The following is a 17,557-nucleotide window of genomic DNA, read 5'->3' as shown; positions in this document are numbered from 1 at the left end:
ACTTAACAAAAAAAAGGCATACAGATGAATGTTCATTTTGTATCTGTGTATTCAAAGTGGTTAGGATAGATATATAGTTACATTCTGTTAATGAATAGAATGATTTGTTCTAGTGGTGTTTGTAAGTAGGATATCAAGTCCGCTTCTTGTACAGCAATTAACCACTAAGAAGAACGTATGCAGTGTGTTAGTCATTGAAACTGTCCTAGCGAATTTGATTTGAAACTGTCTCATTGCTCTTTGTTCATCAATAAAATTATGAAAAAAAAATAAAATAAAAATAAACTGAAAAAGACAGCTTCCTGGGCAGCCCATTCGGATCCCCCTTCTCTCCTCTCTAAGACAGAAGCTTTCCTTCCCAATAAAATATTCTACTCTCAACCTCCGTTTGTTCCTAAAATTTATTCTTCAGTTTTAGAGAACACGACCTCATTTAGATCAGGTCGGGAGTTTTATTTCCCTGTATCACTGGGACATTTTTAGGTTCAAAAGTCTCATAATAATCCTTAATTTTAACCTTTACTCCTCACGCCTTTTATGCTTTACTCAAACTTTTTACAAATATCTAATTCACTTAATTCCTATCCCATTGTCAAAGGGAAAGAGGAAAGGGGTGCTGTCTGCTTACCTAGGTGCAGATGTTGCAGCGGGCAACTGCGGTACAGGCCTCTTTCATTCTCTCTTTTGCTTCTTTTACTCTCTTTTATCAGTTTTCTCTTGCTGGCTCTCTAGGATGGTTCTGTCACTGTATCCTCCATACCAGGTGCCCCATTCACTGAGTGCCACTTGTCCTGAACCAGGGGGTCAGTCACCAAAGGTCACCTGGTGGAGGAGCAGGGAATTGAAGAGAGAACAAAGGACAGGAGACACGAAGAATGGAGACAAGACAGGATTCTGATCAAGTCTCAGTTTATTCAGGGGAGGTGCTGAGTATATATAGGGAGTGTAGGAAAGAGGAAGTCTTGGCTCTTGGGGTCAGCAGGTATCTAGACAATGGGGGAAGGTGCAACCCCTGGGTCATAGCACGTGATTCACAGGGAATGGCCAATGTGAGAAGGACCATAAACTTAACTCAGCAGTGGAATAGAAACTTAAGAAAATGACTGACACTATTATAAAATGGATACCAGTTAATGGCCTCCTACATATTTCCATGAAATTAACATGCAAACCTACTACATGCAAATATGTGCATTAAATTTTTATGCTAGCACTCCATTGAGATGGAGGCTCAAGTGAATGTTTGTAACAAGTACAGAAGCACAGTGTTCCATTTTGCTTCTCAGAGAATAAAATGACTAACTATGCAAATATATGGGTGGAATTTTGTATGTCCATCTGTAGAACTGGAGCCAAGTGTAATAGTAATGGATACCATGAGACAAGATTTGAAAGGTGGGCAATGCTGTATTGTAGAAGGCTTAGGGCTTTAATTTGAGGCTATGGGCTGAGGAAACATTGAAGGTACTAAACAGGAAGTGAGATGTTCAAGATGAAACTTCCATCAAAGAATATAAATGGATAGATAATCAATTGCAAATATACACATAACATTCCTATGTTAGGGATGAAGTAACTTTGAGTCACAACAATGGCTGTTATAACCTGACCAAAGTGCCACCATCCTGTTCTGTGTGCGCCGTCCTAGTAAACCATGTCAGCTACTGTAAAATGTGACTTTTTGTTTCTTAAGCCCACTCCCTTTCGGGGCGTGTTATACCCTGACATTAGTAACTCCATCTTGGCTCTCTGATTCACCCTTGCCCTACTTAATTACAATGACTCCATCTTGGTCCCCTGATTCACCCCTGCCCTGGTTCCGAGAATGTCTCAAGGTGAAAAAAACAGGTGTTCCTGGCAACCAGTTGGTCACATTGTCCGTATAAGGTCAGCACGACCGCATATCTAGATTACACACCCTGTTCTGTACTCTGCCTAGTCCAAAGATGTAACTCTTCTGTGTCCAGCTTCCTCCAGGTGGGCTACAACCAATCCTGTAAAAGGTCATGTGCCCCTTTAACCACATTCACATCTGCTATTGGCTTCTGTGATCAGCTTGCTTGGATGGACGGTCTTGCAGTTTTTGGGTTTAAATTACTGTGCCTCCCCTTACCCAGGGCTCCTCTCTGTCTCTTGGACTCTGAGGGTGCCGCTGGGTACCAGCTAAAATAAAGCACTACTATCTTTTTGGATGTTTTGCCTCATTGTCTCCTTCTTGTGTTACAACAATGGCCAGTTGTAGCTTCTCTGTACATGTCTATGGAATGGCCAGCCCTGCCATGGCACCTTGATGGCGCTTAGGGATGGTAAGTGTCCTAAAAGAGGGAAACCTTCCTCAGGGGGACTGCTGTGACTCAGGATCTCCAACTGAAAGAAGATAAGGAATGATTACTTTGGGGGTCATGGTAGTCTGCATAAGAGTGATTTCTGCTAAAACTGCCCCATTAGCCCCATTGACTAATGTCCACTACCTCAGCCAGTCTCTTCCTAGCAAGGATGGAGGTTTTGTGCTCAGAACCTACAATTCAAATCAGTTTATTCAAATACAAAAATGAATAAGCTCCTGCAATACAGATACTTATCCTACGTTTTGTTGGACAGAATTTCCAGTGAATATAAAACAGGTATTCAGGACAGTTTGATAAATCTACTAATTGCACCTCTGGCCTCTCTCAGAGATGTAGACCTAGTAAAAGGTATTAGTTCCTCCACCAATGGTGAAAACAAATGTGTAATCAAAGGCAGAAATCTCCAGGGAAGAATGCAGTACACAAGGGAATAATATTAAAGAACTGTCTCCTTGTACTCTTCTTCTAGAGGTGATAAATAAATCCTCAAGGAACAAAAAGCAGGCTCTGCCTAGAGGGTCGAATTGCAAATACATTCATCAATGATCTTCAGGGAAACCTATTTTCACATATCATAAATGGTTATTACAAAGACAAGTATCTCTGCTGCTTGAAAAGTCTGCACAATGCTGGTCAAGAAGTTTAAATTTGAAGTAAATTTTTTCTTCAGGAAAGAAGGTAATTTGGTATTTAGATGACAGAAAAATATTAAAAGATAGATGAATATAAATGGTAGAACTTGTCAAGATACAAAGTTTATAAATTGTAATCCTAGGGAAAAGTTACTGAAATTCTTGTGAATAAATTCCAACCTATCAATTCCCATGTAATCCCTGATGAGAATATAGAAAACACATGTGCAACTGTGAGGAGCTAAGGGGTCCTCGGTTCAATTGGAATAAAGGCAAATAAGAACAGTGGTCATCACCCAGGGCCAAACCTTGGTTTTAATAATTCATGAACAGGGACATGGGTCATAGCTGAGTGACTATGACATAGTGGAAATTATGTGAATCCTGTAAGCTGGGCTAGGTAGGAGGAACAATGGCCCCTGTAAAATATGCAGAGAGGCATGCTGAAAGTGTATGAAATTCAGTAGCAGAAAACTCCTAAGTCTGGAAGAATCTGTATAACACAATTTGAGGAAATTTTAGGTCATCTGCCTGGTACTGATGCTGGTCATTATCTGCCCTGGGATACCATTGCTTCTTTCTCCCAAGTCTAACTCAGCCTAGCTCATGCGAGTAAAGGAGCCACAGGTGTGACCGAAAACAAATCTGTTACTTTGCTTCAAAAGTTCTAGATCTGTAATTTTGCTTCCTCAGTGCCAGAGCTAGGTCCATTTTCATTTCTTACAGCTAATTAAGGGACTGGAGCACATCCCTAGTAACAGCCCAGTTCATAAATGGGAGTAGGGCAAAAGTGAACCCAGTTAGAGACAAATTGTTTTCTGGGGGAGGGAGGTTGTCTTAGAGGTCCTCTACAGCTGAAGAATCTACCCCTGTGAAAAAGAAATCATTAACTTGGCTACAGTGATACGCAAAGCATCACCTACTTATTATATGTAAAATATTGGCAAAGTACTTCCAAGTAGGGAATTCATTATTAGTTCCACTTGGTATTTAAAGAAACTAAGCATGAGAAAATATTCTTGTATAGAGTTTTCTACAGCTATGCAGTATGAGTATTAGAATCAACTTGCTGTTTTGTATGCAGCTGAGTTACATAGAAATACTACAGGCAGTCAGGCAGTGCTAGGCCCTCAAAGGAGCAGTAAGGAACACAAGACACCTTGTAACTGTGGGAGAGACAAACAGTTAAAAAAATATAATCACACACCTCCTAAGGGATAGACATCAGGGATGGATACTATAAGTATGTATTAATCACCTTAAAACCAAGAGGACCACTAACCAAAAAGCCTACCATAAAGCACTCTTTTGTGTATTCATATCCACTTGCTGTGTTATTGCACTTCCCAATTTAATCAATTTTACCTGAGTAGTTATGCTTATAATTTTATTGATTGATCATAATTTTGTTCCACCTCATGCCTACCTAGCAAGTTCCCATGATTCCCAATTTGGACCTGTCTAGTCTTGTGGATTTCCACAATAAAAATCCTGAGAGAAAACAGGTACCTTGGCAACCTGCTTAGTTACTCTTCTATCTCTGAGACAGAAACTTTTTTTCCTCCAATAAATATATTCTGTTCTTAATCACTCTTATTCCTAAAATTTATTCTTTAGTTTTAATGAACATGAACTTGTTCCAGATAGCTTTCAGATTGGGTAGTCCTTTCCTATATAGCAGTATCATTATTGCCTACCACTTTCCATCAATAATTGGCAGTTTCTATCAAAAATGTTCAAAACATAAAACATAGCTTATTAAAGGAATAGATGGTTGTAAAATAACACTAATGAATACTGAGCACTTTAAAAACATTTATTTAATACTAAAAGCACTATTTATTTATTTTTGATGAAAAAAGTAGGAATGAAATAGATTCAAAAACCAATTGTAGGAGAGATTCAATAATAATACATTGCATATTTTTGCCTTCTTAGTAGTTATCCTTAGTACAACATGCAGACATTATATTCTATCAAAACAGTATTAGTACAAATCATTCTACTAATAGAATTAAAAGACAATATCCTTATATCTATCCTATTTTATATATACAGATACAAACTGGTCCTTAATTTCTATCCCTTTCTTTGTTTATTTTTGTCAGAGATTGGTATTCCATTGCCATTCAAATATTGTAGGTGCATGAATTCAGCAAAATATTCCAATATAGGCCAGTAGTCAATAATAGTAGTGGATTATCTGTGGAATTGGCCATGCCAGAAGGTATTCACTTGAGCCTTTTACAGCTCAGCATAATGATATAGCTTTATTTTTATACCTTGTTTTTATACATTTCTGCTGGATGGTTAAGAACAAGATAAAGCAAGAGCTGTATAATAAGAAATATAACATTTGTATCTGAAAAGTTTAGTCAAATCCTCTCAGCATTTACTCTGAAACCCTGTACCACAGTTTGTAAATACTTTTTCAGTGTCAGCCATGTGGATGAGTCACAGCCATTGTTTGACCAATTTGCTCTGTGTGAAAGCCTTAGAGAATATTTTTTTTCCATGTGACTCTCGTTAGGCACATTCTACATCATTGATCAATTTTCTCTGTGGCCCCATAATCTCCTTGATCAGTAAATTTGAGACACAACTGAGTTACAGGTTGTTACAGTACAGGTTCTTCTATTTCCTGAGTCCTCACTGACATTGAAAGGCTAGGGCCAAAATGTTGGCTGTCATTGCAGCTGTTCTTTTTCTCTAATTTTTGGTCTGCAAACTAAAGTTGTTAACCTTCCAGAAGAGAAAGTTTCTATTGTTATCCTACAACATAGACAGTTGAGCTTAACCTCACTATGTGTCTGAATACAAACATCTTAGACATAACATGGAACAGATATTTTCCATCAAGTGTTGATATGTTAAACTTTAAGTACCTACAGAATATGAGGAAAAAAATAAAAAAATTAATACAAAACAGGAATAAACAATTATATATCTTAACACAGAAATTTAGAAATCTAACCATATACAGCATTGTATCAAGATAGTTCTTTGTCACCTTTTTTCTAGTCTCTTGTTTTCATTTATTACTCATTTTTTAAGAAACATTTACTTGAGAGACAGCATGGTGGAAATTCATATGACATGACAAGCAGTACATATTTAGAAGGCCAGAATGACAGGCATTCCAAGCATGATCTTAGTATTACACATCGCTAACTTCAGTGAAGTTGCTCATTTCACAGATATCAGCTCATACATTTAGTCAGGATGAGAATCCTACCAATTAACTACTAGTTTCAAAAACATACTGAAGAACCTCAAGATCATTACCTTAACCATCTTGTGCATATGAACCTATGGCTTTGACTCTGTCATGCTTCCTAGCTTTTCTCCTTGCCTTCTCTTTGTTGTCTAATCCTTAAGTTTTGGCTTTCCTTTTAATTGTGTTATATATTTCTATTTGTATTTCTTCTTTTGAGTTCTTACACAAGGGAGACTATACAATATTTACACATGTGGCTCTGGTTTATCTCAAGGATGAGTATATCTTCAAGTGACATACACTTAAATATAAAGGTTCCGAATTTATCATTCTTTATAGTTGAGTGCACTCCATAGTATAAAAATACCACATCTTTTCCATCCATTCATCAGGTGCAGGGCATCTTGATTGCTTCCAAGATTTGGCTATCAAAAATTGTGTTACTAAAGACACAGATACACATATGTCACTATGATATAATGTTTTCAGTTCCTTCAGGAAAATTCACAGTTAGAGGCATAGCTAGTTTGAATGGGATTTCCAGTGTGAGTTTTTTGAGGAGACTGCAAACTGATTTACATAATGGTTTCACCAGTCTACATTCCCACCAGCAGTGGAGAAGTGTTCCTTTTCCCCCACAACCTCTCCAACATTTGTTGTTGGTTGATTTCTTTATGATAGCCATTCTTTGTGGGGTGAGGTGCTATCTCAAAATTGTTTCAATTTGCATTTCACAGATGGCTAGGGATGTGGAACATTTTTTCATATATTATTTATTTCTTTAATTTTGTCTTCTGAGAACTGTGAGCTCATCTCCAATGCCCATTTCTGAAATGGGTCTTTAAATTCTGCAGCCTTAATATTTTTTAGTACTTTATAAATTCTAGAGCGCAGATCTTTGTCTGAGTGCTTATTAGTCAAGATTTTTTTCTGAATTTCTTCACTGTCTTCTTTTCACTTTGTTTGTACTTTCTTTTGATGTGCAAAAATTTCTCAATGAGAACAGGTCCCAATTGTTAAATCTTTCAACTGTTTCTTGTGCAATTTGATTTTTGTTCATGAACTCCTTGCCTACCCCTATGTCTTCAAGAGTTCCTCTTATTTTCTCTTCCTGGAAATTTAGTGTTTCTGTTTTAATGTTTAGACCTTTAATCCATTTTGACTTTAGCTTAGTGCATAGTGATAGACCTGGGTCAAGTTTTAGTTTTTGGCATGTAGAGAGCTAGTTTTTCCAGCACCATTTGTTTAAGAGGCTATCTTTCTTCCAGTGAGTATGTTTGGTCCCATTGTCAAAGATAAGATGGCTGAATGTGTTCGTAGGGGCTTCAGCATCTTCTAATGTATTCCACTGATCCTCAGGTCTATTTCTTTGCCAGTACTATTCTGATTTTATCACAGTAGCCTTGTAGTATAATTTCAAGTCAGGAATTGTAAAGCCTCCTGACTTGGGTTTATTGCCCAGAATTGCCTTTGCTGTTTGTGTCCCTTACATTTTATGCAGGCTAATCTCCCTAGGACAGGTATAGCATGCACACCCTCAATCCTAGCCTGAACTGTGCCAAACCAATAACTGGAATTATTTAGTAATCACACAAACTTACTCTCAGAACTACCTCTGCAAAGCACAACCCCACATTCACATGAAGCTTTAAGAGGGATTTTTAGATATATTCTATAACATTCCACTTGTGATCCTCCAAAGACTGATGCATATCCCTTTATGAACAAGGCATTTATTCCATCTCTAGGAGTTGTCACAGTACTAACAGTTTCAACATTGTAGAAAATCTTCAAATTTGAGGTATCCTGACATTTAAGCAAACTCTTAGTTGTGAGCCCCTGTAGAAATAAAGAGGAAGTTAAATACTTCCACCATTGGCAGAAGTTAGACATTATCATTCCAAAAGCTACAGATAGGGGGATGCAGTGAAATGGGACCAAATAAGTTCAAAATTCCAGCAGGGCAAACATTAAGTTCTGTACTTTCAGTTCTAGCATATGAAACATCTGGTAGCATGATGTTAACTGCAAAGGGCTCAGATGGCTCCATCCTTGAAGAACTTTCATGAATATAGCTCTTACAGCTTCTTCCCTGGGCCAGTTCTGTACTCTCCTTGTAATATTTCTCAGATCTTCTACTTTCCTGGCATCTCCAATCTTCTTAAATCTCCAGTAAATCTTCAGCTACCATATGCACAGCTTCACCTACTCACTTAGGGGCACACTGTCTGTTATCCTGGGGCTTCTTTTGAAATCTGGAAGTAAGCCTTCTTGATCTCACAACTCTTACATTATTAATGCACCTAAATCAGTGCTATATACATGATGTCAAGGTCTGTCACCATCTGGGCACTATCTAGACTTCCTTTTCCAGTGGGTATAGGCATCAAGTGCTTATCAACCAAATCCTGAGAAGCAACTTCCCTAGGTCATTACCATCTTGGGACATGGTGCTCTGGGGCTTTCCTATCAAAGAAAAGTCTTTCATCTTTGAAAATTTGAGGCTGAAAAGACTGGAGTCATACTGACTCTTGTATTTAAGGCTATCTTTTCTGTTGTCTTCTTCAGAAAGGCTTGGTTTTTCTATGATTGTCTTTTTCCAAAACCAGTTACTTCTATATTCCATCTTTGCAGGCTTAAACTTAACTGGTGCTTCCTTTCTGGACAAATGCAAAGTGTTTTAATTATTCTATTGGACTCTTTGTTCTTTATTATCAACACAGACCTGGTTAAAATCCCCTAATAGTAGCCATTCCATGGAATCATCATTCAATGGCTGTGCAATTTCTTCTGCAAGATTAACTAATCAGCTGCATTTAATCTTAGACAAAATCTTTAGGCATAAACAAAATGCAGACAAACTTTCTTCCAAGGCATAGCACACATATTCTGGAATCCAATAATCAATGCATCTTCTTCCCAGCATAAACTTCACAGGCCTTGTCTGTATGAGCAACATTCCTATCAGCATTCTGGTCTTCTGAGATCAGACTTACTTCTCACATTGATGTAGGGGAAAAAACTCCCAACCTGAAAGATGGCTAGGATGAGTTCTTCTTCTCTAAAATTTAAGCATGAATTTTAGAAGCAATAGAGGTTAGGAGCAGAATATATTTATTGATGGAAACAAAACTTCCTTGTGGGAGACAGAAGAGTTTTTGAGTAATTTGTCAAGGAACCTGTCCTTTCTGTTTTTTTTTTTTTGTTGTTGTTGTTGTTGTTTTGTTTTGTTTTTTTTTTCATTTTGCTAAGGTAGGAAATATGGGAACTCGCAAAGTAAATATTAGGTGGGACAAAACTATGTTCAATCAACAGGATTGCAAGCATAATTGTGCAGGTGAAATTTATTCCATTGAGATCAAATGAAAAAGCAAGTAACACAGCAAGTGGACAAAAAGACAGAACAGGGACTTTTCCTGCAGGGGGTTGGGTTAGTCACTCTTCCTGGCTTTCTCAAGATGATAGAGAACTACTGAGAATATCAATCCTTGATATTTATCCCTAGAGTGGTATCTATTTGTGTGTTCTTTTCTTTGAGGTAAAGCCCACAATAGAATTCTCTCTCTCTCTCTCTCTCTCTCTCTCTCTCTCTCTCTCTCTCTCTCTCTCTCTCTAACAGTTCCAAGGAATCTTATATTTCTTACTGGTTCCCTCAAGGGCCAAGACCTATCTGACTGCCTATAATATTTCTTTATTTTTTTTTTATTTTGGTGGAACCAGGGATTGAACTCAGTCCCTTGTGCTTGCCAGGGAAGTGCTTATTACACTGAGCCATCTCCACAGCCCATGCCTATAATATTTCTGACTAAGTTATATACAATGCCATCAAGAATATTTTAAGGTTTTCACACCCTAGCTTTTCAGCTATCATCTTCAAACCTTTTCTAATTCTTTTCTCTATAGCAAGCCAGTTCCAAAGTCTCCTAAGCCTCATGGTTAAAAACAGCCATAGCAGTGACCCCAATTCTCTAGTATCTAATTTAGTGTTAGATACATTTCTCATCACTGAGACAAAACACCTGACAGCAAAACTTAAAAGAAGAAAAGTTCATTTAGCTCATACTTTATACAAGTTTTAGTTCATAATTGTCTGGTTTCAAGAGAGGGGTATGGTAGAGGGGTATCCAGAAGAGAAATAGTCCAAGCAGGTGCATGGTGAGATATACTGGAAATAGAAGCAGGAATATTTTTAGCTGGGTTGAATATGAAGGATAAAGGAAAAGGAAGAGACATTATAAAAAGAAAAAGAAAATCCTCAAGCATTTACTCAAATATTTACCTTTCAAGGAATAAAATGGCCAAATAGATCATAGTCTATATATTGAAATTCAATATGGGGAAAAAAAAACCCAACAAAACCACACAGACCGAAAGTGTGCAATTGGGGGTTTGGGGAGATGGCTCAGAGGCATAAGTGCCTACCTAGTAAGCTCAAGATTGTGAATTTGATCCCCAGTGCCAAAGATATATGTGACACTACCTTTTTTTTTTTTTTTTTTTTTTTTTTTTTTTGCGGAACCGGGGATTGAACTCAGATCCTTGCGTTTGCCAGTGAAGCGCTTATCCTACTGAGCCATCTCCCTGGCCCCAGCACTACCACTATTAAACAATAGATTTCATTTACCATCTAAAAACCAGACTAAAATTAAAATTTTTATAAGCTGAGGGACTCTACATTTTGTATGCTATGTTGATTTCTCAGACTGAAGGGCTGGCCAAATATCTCAGCACATTAAAGTGCCTGTAAGCAGGCACAGGATTGATCTCTGGGCCTGACATGCCCACCCTGCCCTCAGGGTACACTGAGACAGCAATTGAGACTGGGCATGGTGCCTAACACCTGTAATCCCAGCTTTTGGGAGGCTGTAAACAGGAGGAGCACAATTCTGATCTAGTAATGACACCCTGAACACCCTGTAGACCCTTTCCTAAAATACAAAAACAAAAACAAAAAAATTCTCAGACTAGTTAGCTTGACTTTGTCAGTAACATCAAGTCTTGCTCTATGTTCTTCCTGCCACTCATGAGTAAGCCCTGTCCTACATGATCCAACAATGGATTTTAAAATAATCTACAAAGAGAAAAAAGAAATGCATTGGAATGGGAGAGGTCTTTAAAAGACAAAAATCTTTTTATCATTTGATTGTTTAAATCCTCATCCAGTGAAATACTAAGTTATTTTAAAAATAGGAGATATTTAGGCTCTAATGTCAGTTCCTTTCACAAGAAATAAATACACAGTCATTTGAAATTTAATCTGAACCTCCAAAAAATTATTTAAAGCTTAGCAAAGGCATGTAGAAGTAGAGAGGACTGATCTTCAAGTGAAGTTGCTTTCATCCCATCCCTGTCCTTATCAAGCTAATGACAGAAATGTTCTGAAGTAATACAAAAACAGAGATTATTAGAGTGTTGGGAATTCCTTTCGGACCTGTGAGTGACCTTTGTCATGGGAATCAAGTAATGTCCTTAATTCAGAGTTCAATGTCACTAGTTCATCTTTATCCCAGAGAATAAGTCTTTTGTATCCTCTCAGATCATGGACAATGTTTATGTTATCTAGCAAGTTGGCCTAAAGTTATTGTTTAAATTTGTTTACTCCAGAAAATTTGAAAAACTTACCCAAGCAATTGGTAGTCAAGTGTATTACAGCCCTTGAATTAACAAGTGAGGCTTACACACAACTATTGTTCAATAATACTTTAAGTGACATTAAAAATTCTACTTCTAGGCTGGGGAGATGCTCAGTCATCTAAGCATCTGCCTTGTAAGCACAAGGACCAGGGTTCCATTCACAGTACTACATGCTGTACCAGATCCAGAACCCAAGATGCATTATGTCAACCACCAACACCAGGAGTGGTGGTGCACACCTGTAATCCCAGCCCTGAGGAGGATCACTATGAGTCCAAGTTGCATAGTGAGTCCCTGTACCAAATACATAAAATACAAAAAAAATCTCACTTCTGATAGTGTTGATCTGAGGATCAAAAAAGGACTTTGTGCTTATTAAGTAAGCACCTGTGACTAAGCCACAACCTATATCCAAAACTTCCATTTATTTCCTTTCCTAAATCATCAAAGCATTCACTTATCAGCAGCTGCATTAGACGAGCTTAGCAAGTAATAAGTAAATACACTTATCCATTCATCTTTTAAAAATTCAAAACTTTCTCAATGCAAAAATGATGCCTAATTCCAAACACTTTCAAAACAATACTCTTTGATACTGCAAAGAATCAACTTTACACTGAGAAAAGTGTTTGACAAAGAAAGAGTTAATCTAGTGTCGATATTTTAAGAAATGAAAGCAAGCAATATGAAGTAGGTGTTTTACTTTGTTTTTTCTATTTACTGCAATATAAAAAGTGCCTAGAAAAAATACCTAGCAAACAGTAAATACTCAATACATACTGATTCAATATTGAGCAAACAAATATGTTTGTATCTTGAACAACAACAACAACAACAAAATGAAGTCATTCTGCTTTTCCTAGGATATTCAGCAGTTATTGGTATTCACAGACTGATGAAAACTTTCAACATCCCCAACAACTCCAGCACCATCTCTGGCTTCATCCTCCTGGGCTTTCCCAGCCCCAGGGAGGGGCAGATCCTCCTCTTTGTGCTCTTCTCTGCTGTCTACCTCCTCACCCTCATAGGAAATGCTTCCATCATCTGTGCTGTGCGCTGGGATCAGAGACTACACACACCCATGTACATCCTGCTGGCCAATTTCTCCTTCCTGGAGATCTGGTATGTCACCTCCACGGTCCCCAACATGTTGGCCAACTTCCTTTCTGACACCAAGGTCATCTCCTTCTCTGGCTGCTTCCTCCAGTTCTATTTCTTCTTTTCCTTGGGTTCCACAGAATGCTTCTTCCTGGCAGTTATGGCATTTGATCGCTACCTTGCCATCTGCAGGCCTCTGCACTACACTTCCATTATGACAAAACATCTCTGCACCCATCTTATAGTTACCTGCTGGATACTTGGATTCCTCTGGTTCCCAGTCCCCATCATTATCATTTCACAGATGTCTTTCTGTGGATCCAGGATAATTGATCATTTCCTGTGTGACCCAGGTCCTCTGTTAGCCCTCACTTGTTCCAGAGCCCCAATGATGGAGTTCTTCTGGACAATTATAAGTTCTCTGCTTCTGTTTATTCCTTTCCTGTGCATTACGGTATCCTATGTGCTGGTTCTCAGAGCTGTTTTGAAAGTTCCTTCAGCAGCAGGGCGAAAGAAGGCCTTTTCTACATGTGGGTCCCATGTGACTATAGTTTCACTATTCTATGGCTCAGTTATGGTTATGTATCTGAGCCCAACATCTGAGCATGAAGCTAGAATGCAAAAGCTTGTTACCTTGTTTTATTCTGTAGGAACCCCACTCATTAATCCCATGATCTATAGTCTAAGAAACAAAGATATGAAAAATGCACTACAGAAATTTCATTTCCCAAGGAAGTGTAACTAAGCCTATCAGTATATCAGTTTATGTCCGTTATGTTAATGCTGTTGATTCAAGGTGGAGTTCATATGTCAATGAGGCCACATCATTAACACATTATATTTGAATGTTACGGATTCATTTTTACTGATCTATCTGGTCATAGAAACCATTCCAGTACTGGAGACTATCTGAGAAAATGAACTTCAGCAGGCAAAGTGTAACTCATTACTTCTAGCCATGCAACAGAAGTGGAATTTCCTGGATGAAGGCCATCACCTTACCATAAATATTCTATGTAAGGAAATTGAGCTGAGAAATGGAGAGAGCGATTATACAGAAGATACGGCAGATACTAAGCCTCATAGAGATATTGAGTTAGAGCTTTCAGCACTTGATACTGATGAACCTGATGGACAAAGTGAAAAATTTGAAGAGATCTTGGTCATACAACTTGGTATCAGTGCTCAAAATGACCAGTTGCTGAATGGTACTGCAGTGCAAAACGATCATCCAATTCAACAGCATCAAAAAGAGCCATTGGTGACTTGTTGCTTTAGTCAGTCACTCCCCATGTCTGTGAGTAATGAAAGTTGCCTCCCTATCACCACATCTGTCAGTGTTGGCAATATCACTCTGTAAACTCATGTTATGTCTGAAGATAAAAATGACTTTTTAAAACCTATTGCAAATGGGAAGATGGTTAGCAACTGAAAAGAGACTTATCTTCCAAATTTGTAACCACATCATGGAAGGCTGGGGTATCTATTTCCCATGGACACTTTGATACTTCAAGCCCTTTTGCATTAGCATTATGAAAACAAAAAAGAAAGAAAATTTACTTTAGTAGGGTAACATGTTCACTTTCCAGAAGTGATTGAAATTTGGACATTTAACTTAAGCTTAAAGCAGCTTTTTATGAGTTTGTAACAATCTGGTGCAGTAACTGAGCCATTTCCTATTTTAAATGGCTTTTGTAGAAAAATCAATAACTCAGTTATTAAACTAGCAGGATCTTACAATGATACATCTAGTGAAAGTAGAACTAATTATTTATTTTTGGTTTGTTTTTCTCACTGAAAGAAATTTGCATCTCATTCTAGCTGCTTTACTTATCTTCTTCATGGGACTTTGCATGGATATTTTTCCTTTTCTAACTTTTTTTTAATTTTGAAGAGTGGAATTACACATTCTCACAGAGTTTTACATTGTTATATACTAGCTTTCTTTATTATATTATATGTAGGAGTGTAGTGCAGTGCTTTTATCTGTAGCATTTTTTTATTTTAGGTTTTTCTTTTTCTTATTTTTCTTTTTCTATTTTTATTTTTATTTATTTAATTTATTTATTTATTTTAGGTTTTTCAAGAATAGCTTCTGCTTTGTTAATATTTATACATAGGCTACTTGTTGAAGCAATTAAAATTAAAAATATAACCAAGTGCCTAAGTCTTTCAGCTGATGTAATGGATATTAAAATCTCCTAAGTTATGCAGAATCATTTCTACAATTTTGATAAATTATGCACTAATATAATGGCAGTTTTTTTTTAAATGCAGATTTAAGCCTGTACATTATAGAATCTGTTGACTTGGCAAAATAATGCTTTCTTCAGAAAACCCTGTATGTAGCATTTGCACTGACTAATAAGATGGTATTGCTGGGTTTTTAATTTAAACTAATTAATTTAGATGTTGATTGCATTATCTTCGTTAAATGTCATCTATTGTTACTTCACATTGGGGGTTAATTATTTTTGTTTTTTTTTTGTTTCCTAATGGGTAGATTGATAAGACTATGAACCATGTTATAGTAGAACATTGGCTAACAATTACTCATATTTAAAAACATAAATAATGTCTACCCTAGCATAATGTTACTGGAATTATTTTGACTTGGCATCTAAAATTTTGCAGTAGTATGTTCAACCAGTTATGCTCCAATTGTCTATTTTTTTTTTTTTATACTGGGAATTGAACTCAGGAACCTGCACTTGCAAGGCAAGAGCTTATTCTACTGAGCTATCTCCCCGGCCCCTAGTTAGTCTTTTTTTTTTCCTTCTATTTCTTTAAGATTAGTCTGAGGGGCAGGGGAGATGGCTCAGTAGAATAAGTGCTTCCCTGGCAAGTGCAAGTACAAGGGCCTGAGTTCAACCCCTGGTTCTTAAAAAAAAAAAAAAAAAAAAAAAGATTGGTTTGACTTTTATAATTTTGAGTTAACTTCTGTAAAGTTTTTTACTCTGAAAATTGTACTGGAATATTTTAAAGCAAGCTGATCTTTCACCAGGTGTACTATATGTAAAGGCTTTTCTGCTGGCAAGATGCTTAAATAGGATCATGTTATTTGTCGTCTGAGCTATTTAGTTACTTACAAAACCATACCATTGTACCGGATAAGATTTTGATAAAAGTTTTGTGCACATTTTCAAGAGTGAGAAGGCTGACATTTCCCTGAAACTTCTTGATTGGAAAGAGTAAATATTGATGTTTGATACCTGTCTTAATGAACATGCTCATAAGGTGAGTGATAAGCTGCAAATATACTTGAGGAACAAGAGGTAGTTTTGAATTCTGGTGTCAATATGGAAGATCTTCCACATTTATTTAATATTCAAATGTATGAAGATGTTTGTTTTTAGCATAATAGCACGGTAGCCTTGACTTAGTTTTCTTTGATTAGTACTGTACTTTTTGCCATGGCCAGTGCTCCTCATCCCTACAAAGACATTTTATTTATTTCATTCTGTAACCTGAAGTGAATAGGAACAAGTTTTATACCATGTTACATTAACTTATTTCTGAAATTATAAATTAGTCGAGGATATTACAAAAACATGCTTATTACATAATTTATATCAGAACCTTTCCACAAATATGAACTTACTCCACAAAAAAAAAAATTTGGAACATGAATATAAAAACTATGGTAAAAAATAAAATTACTTGCACACAACTCAACACCAATAACATTAATAATCTAATTTATAATGGGAAATGATATGCATAGGAAAGTCTCACAAAAGGATATACAAATGATTAACAAGTAGTAAAAAAATCCAACATCACTAATCATTAGGAAAATTAAAATTAAAATGAATGAGCCAGGGAGATGGCTCAGTAGAATAAGCGCTTCCATGGTAAGCTGAAGGGCTAGAGTTCAATCCCCAGTTCAAAAAAAAAAAAATTAAAATGAATGAATAGCTCTTTCCATTTGAAATCCCTATTATAAAAAAGGCAAAAGTGACAAATGATGGCAAGTGTATGAGGAGATGCATAACCACATCTATCACTGTGGGTGGGAACATAAATTTGTTGAGCCAGTCTGGAGAATAGAAATGAGGCTCCAAGAAATAAAAAATTAAAAAATAGAACTTCCGTATGACCCAGGTGTCCCATTAATTGAGATATAGCCAAAAATAAATGAAATCAGTATGAAAAAACTGTGTCTCATTGGTATGATTATTGCAGCACTATTCACAGTTTGATTCAAAGTTTCAGAATCTTATCTTATGTGCTGGGGTCAGAAAATACCTACACAACAACATAGATAGACCTGCAGAACATCATGTTAAGTGAAATATCAGGCACAAAAAGTCAAATATTGCATGTTTTCATCTATATGTGGAAGTTAAAGAGTTGATTTCATACAAGTGGAAAATAACATTTTCCAGAATCTAGCAAGAGCAAAGTAAAATATGAAGAGAATATTATTGGAAAATATATTGTCTCATCATGATTGAGTGGATTATGAAATTTCTGGAGAGGTGAATGGATCATAAGGGCATTTGTCCCAGGGAGATAGCTCAGTAGAATAAGCGCTTGCCTGGCAAGCACAGGGTCCTGAGTTCAAGCCCCAGTAACACAAAATAAATAAATAAATAAATAAATAAATAAATAATAAATAAATAAAT

General features: G+C 36.8%; 1 protein-coding gene and 1 pseudogene across 1 annotated transcript; both read left to right on the top strand.

The window, feature by feature from the left end:
* The first annotated feature begins 5,126 nt into the window (after positions 1 to 5,126).
* On the top strand, positions 5,127 to 13,674 carry LOC101572226 (olfactory receptor 11G2-like). The gene is made up of 2 exons (XM_023704151.1): positions 5,127 to 5,158; positions 12,759 to 13,674. Exons 1-2 carry the CDS (start codon positions 5,127 to 5,129, stop codon positions 13,672 to 13,674), a joined length of 948 nt encoding a protein of 315 aa, XP_023559919.1.
* A 213-nt stretch (positions 13,675 to 13,887) lies between these two features.
* LOC105743930 overlaps positions 13,888 to 17,557 on the top strand; it is a 6,321-nt pseudogene continuing 2,651 nt past the window's right edge.

Source organism: Octodon degus, unplaced genomic scaffold, assembly GCF_000260255.1.
Source record: "Octodon degus isolate 3935 unplaced genomic scaffold, OctDeg1.0 scaffold00189, whole genome shotgun sequence".
Lineage (NCBI taxonomy): Eukaryota > Metazoa > Chordata > Mammalia > Rodentia > Octodontidae > Octodon > Octodon degus.
Note: the sequence above shows the minus strand (reverse complement) of the source record. Positions and strands in the feature narration are given on the sequence as shown.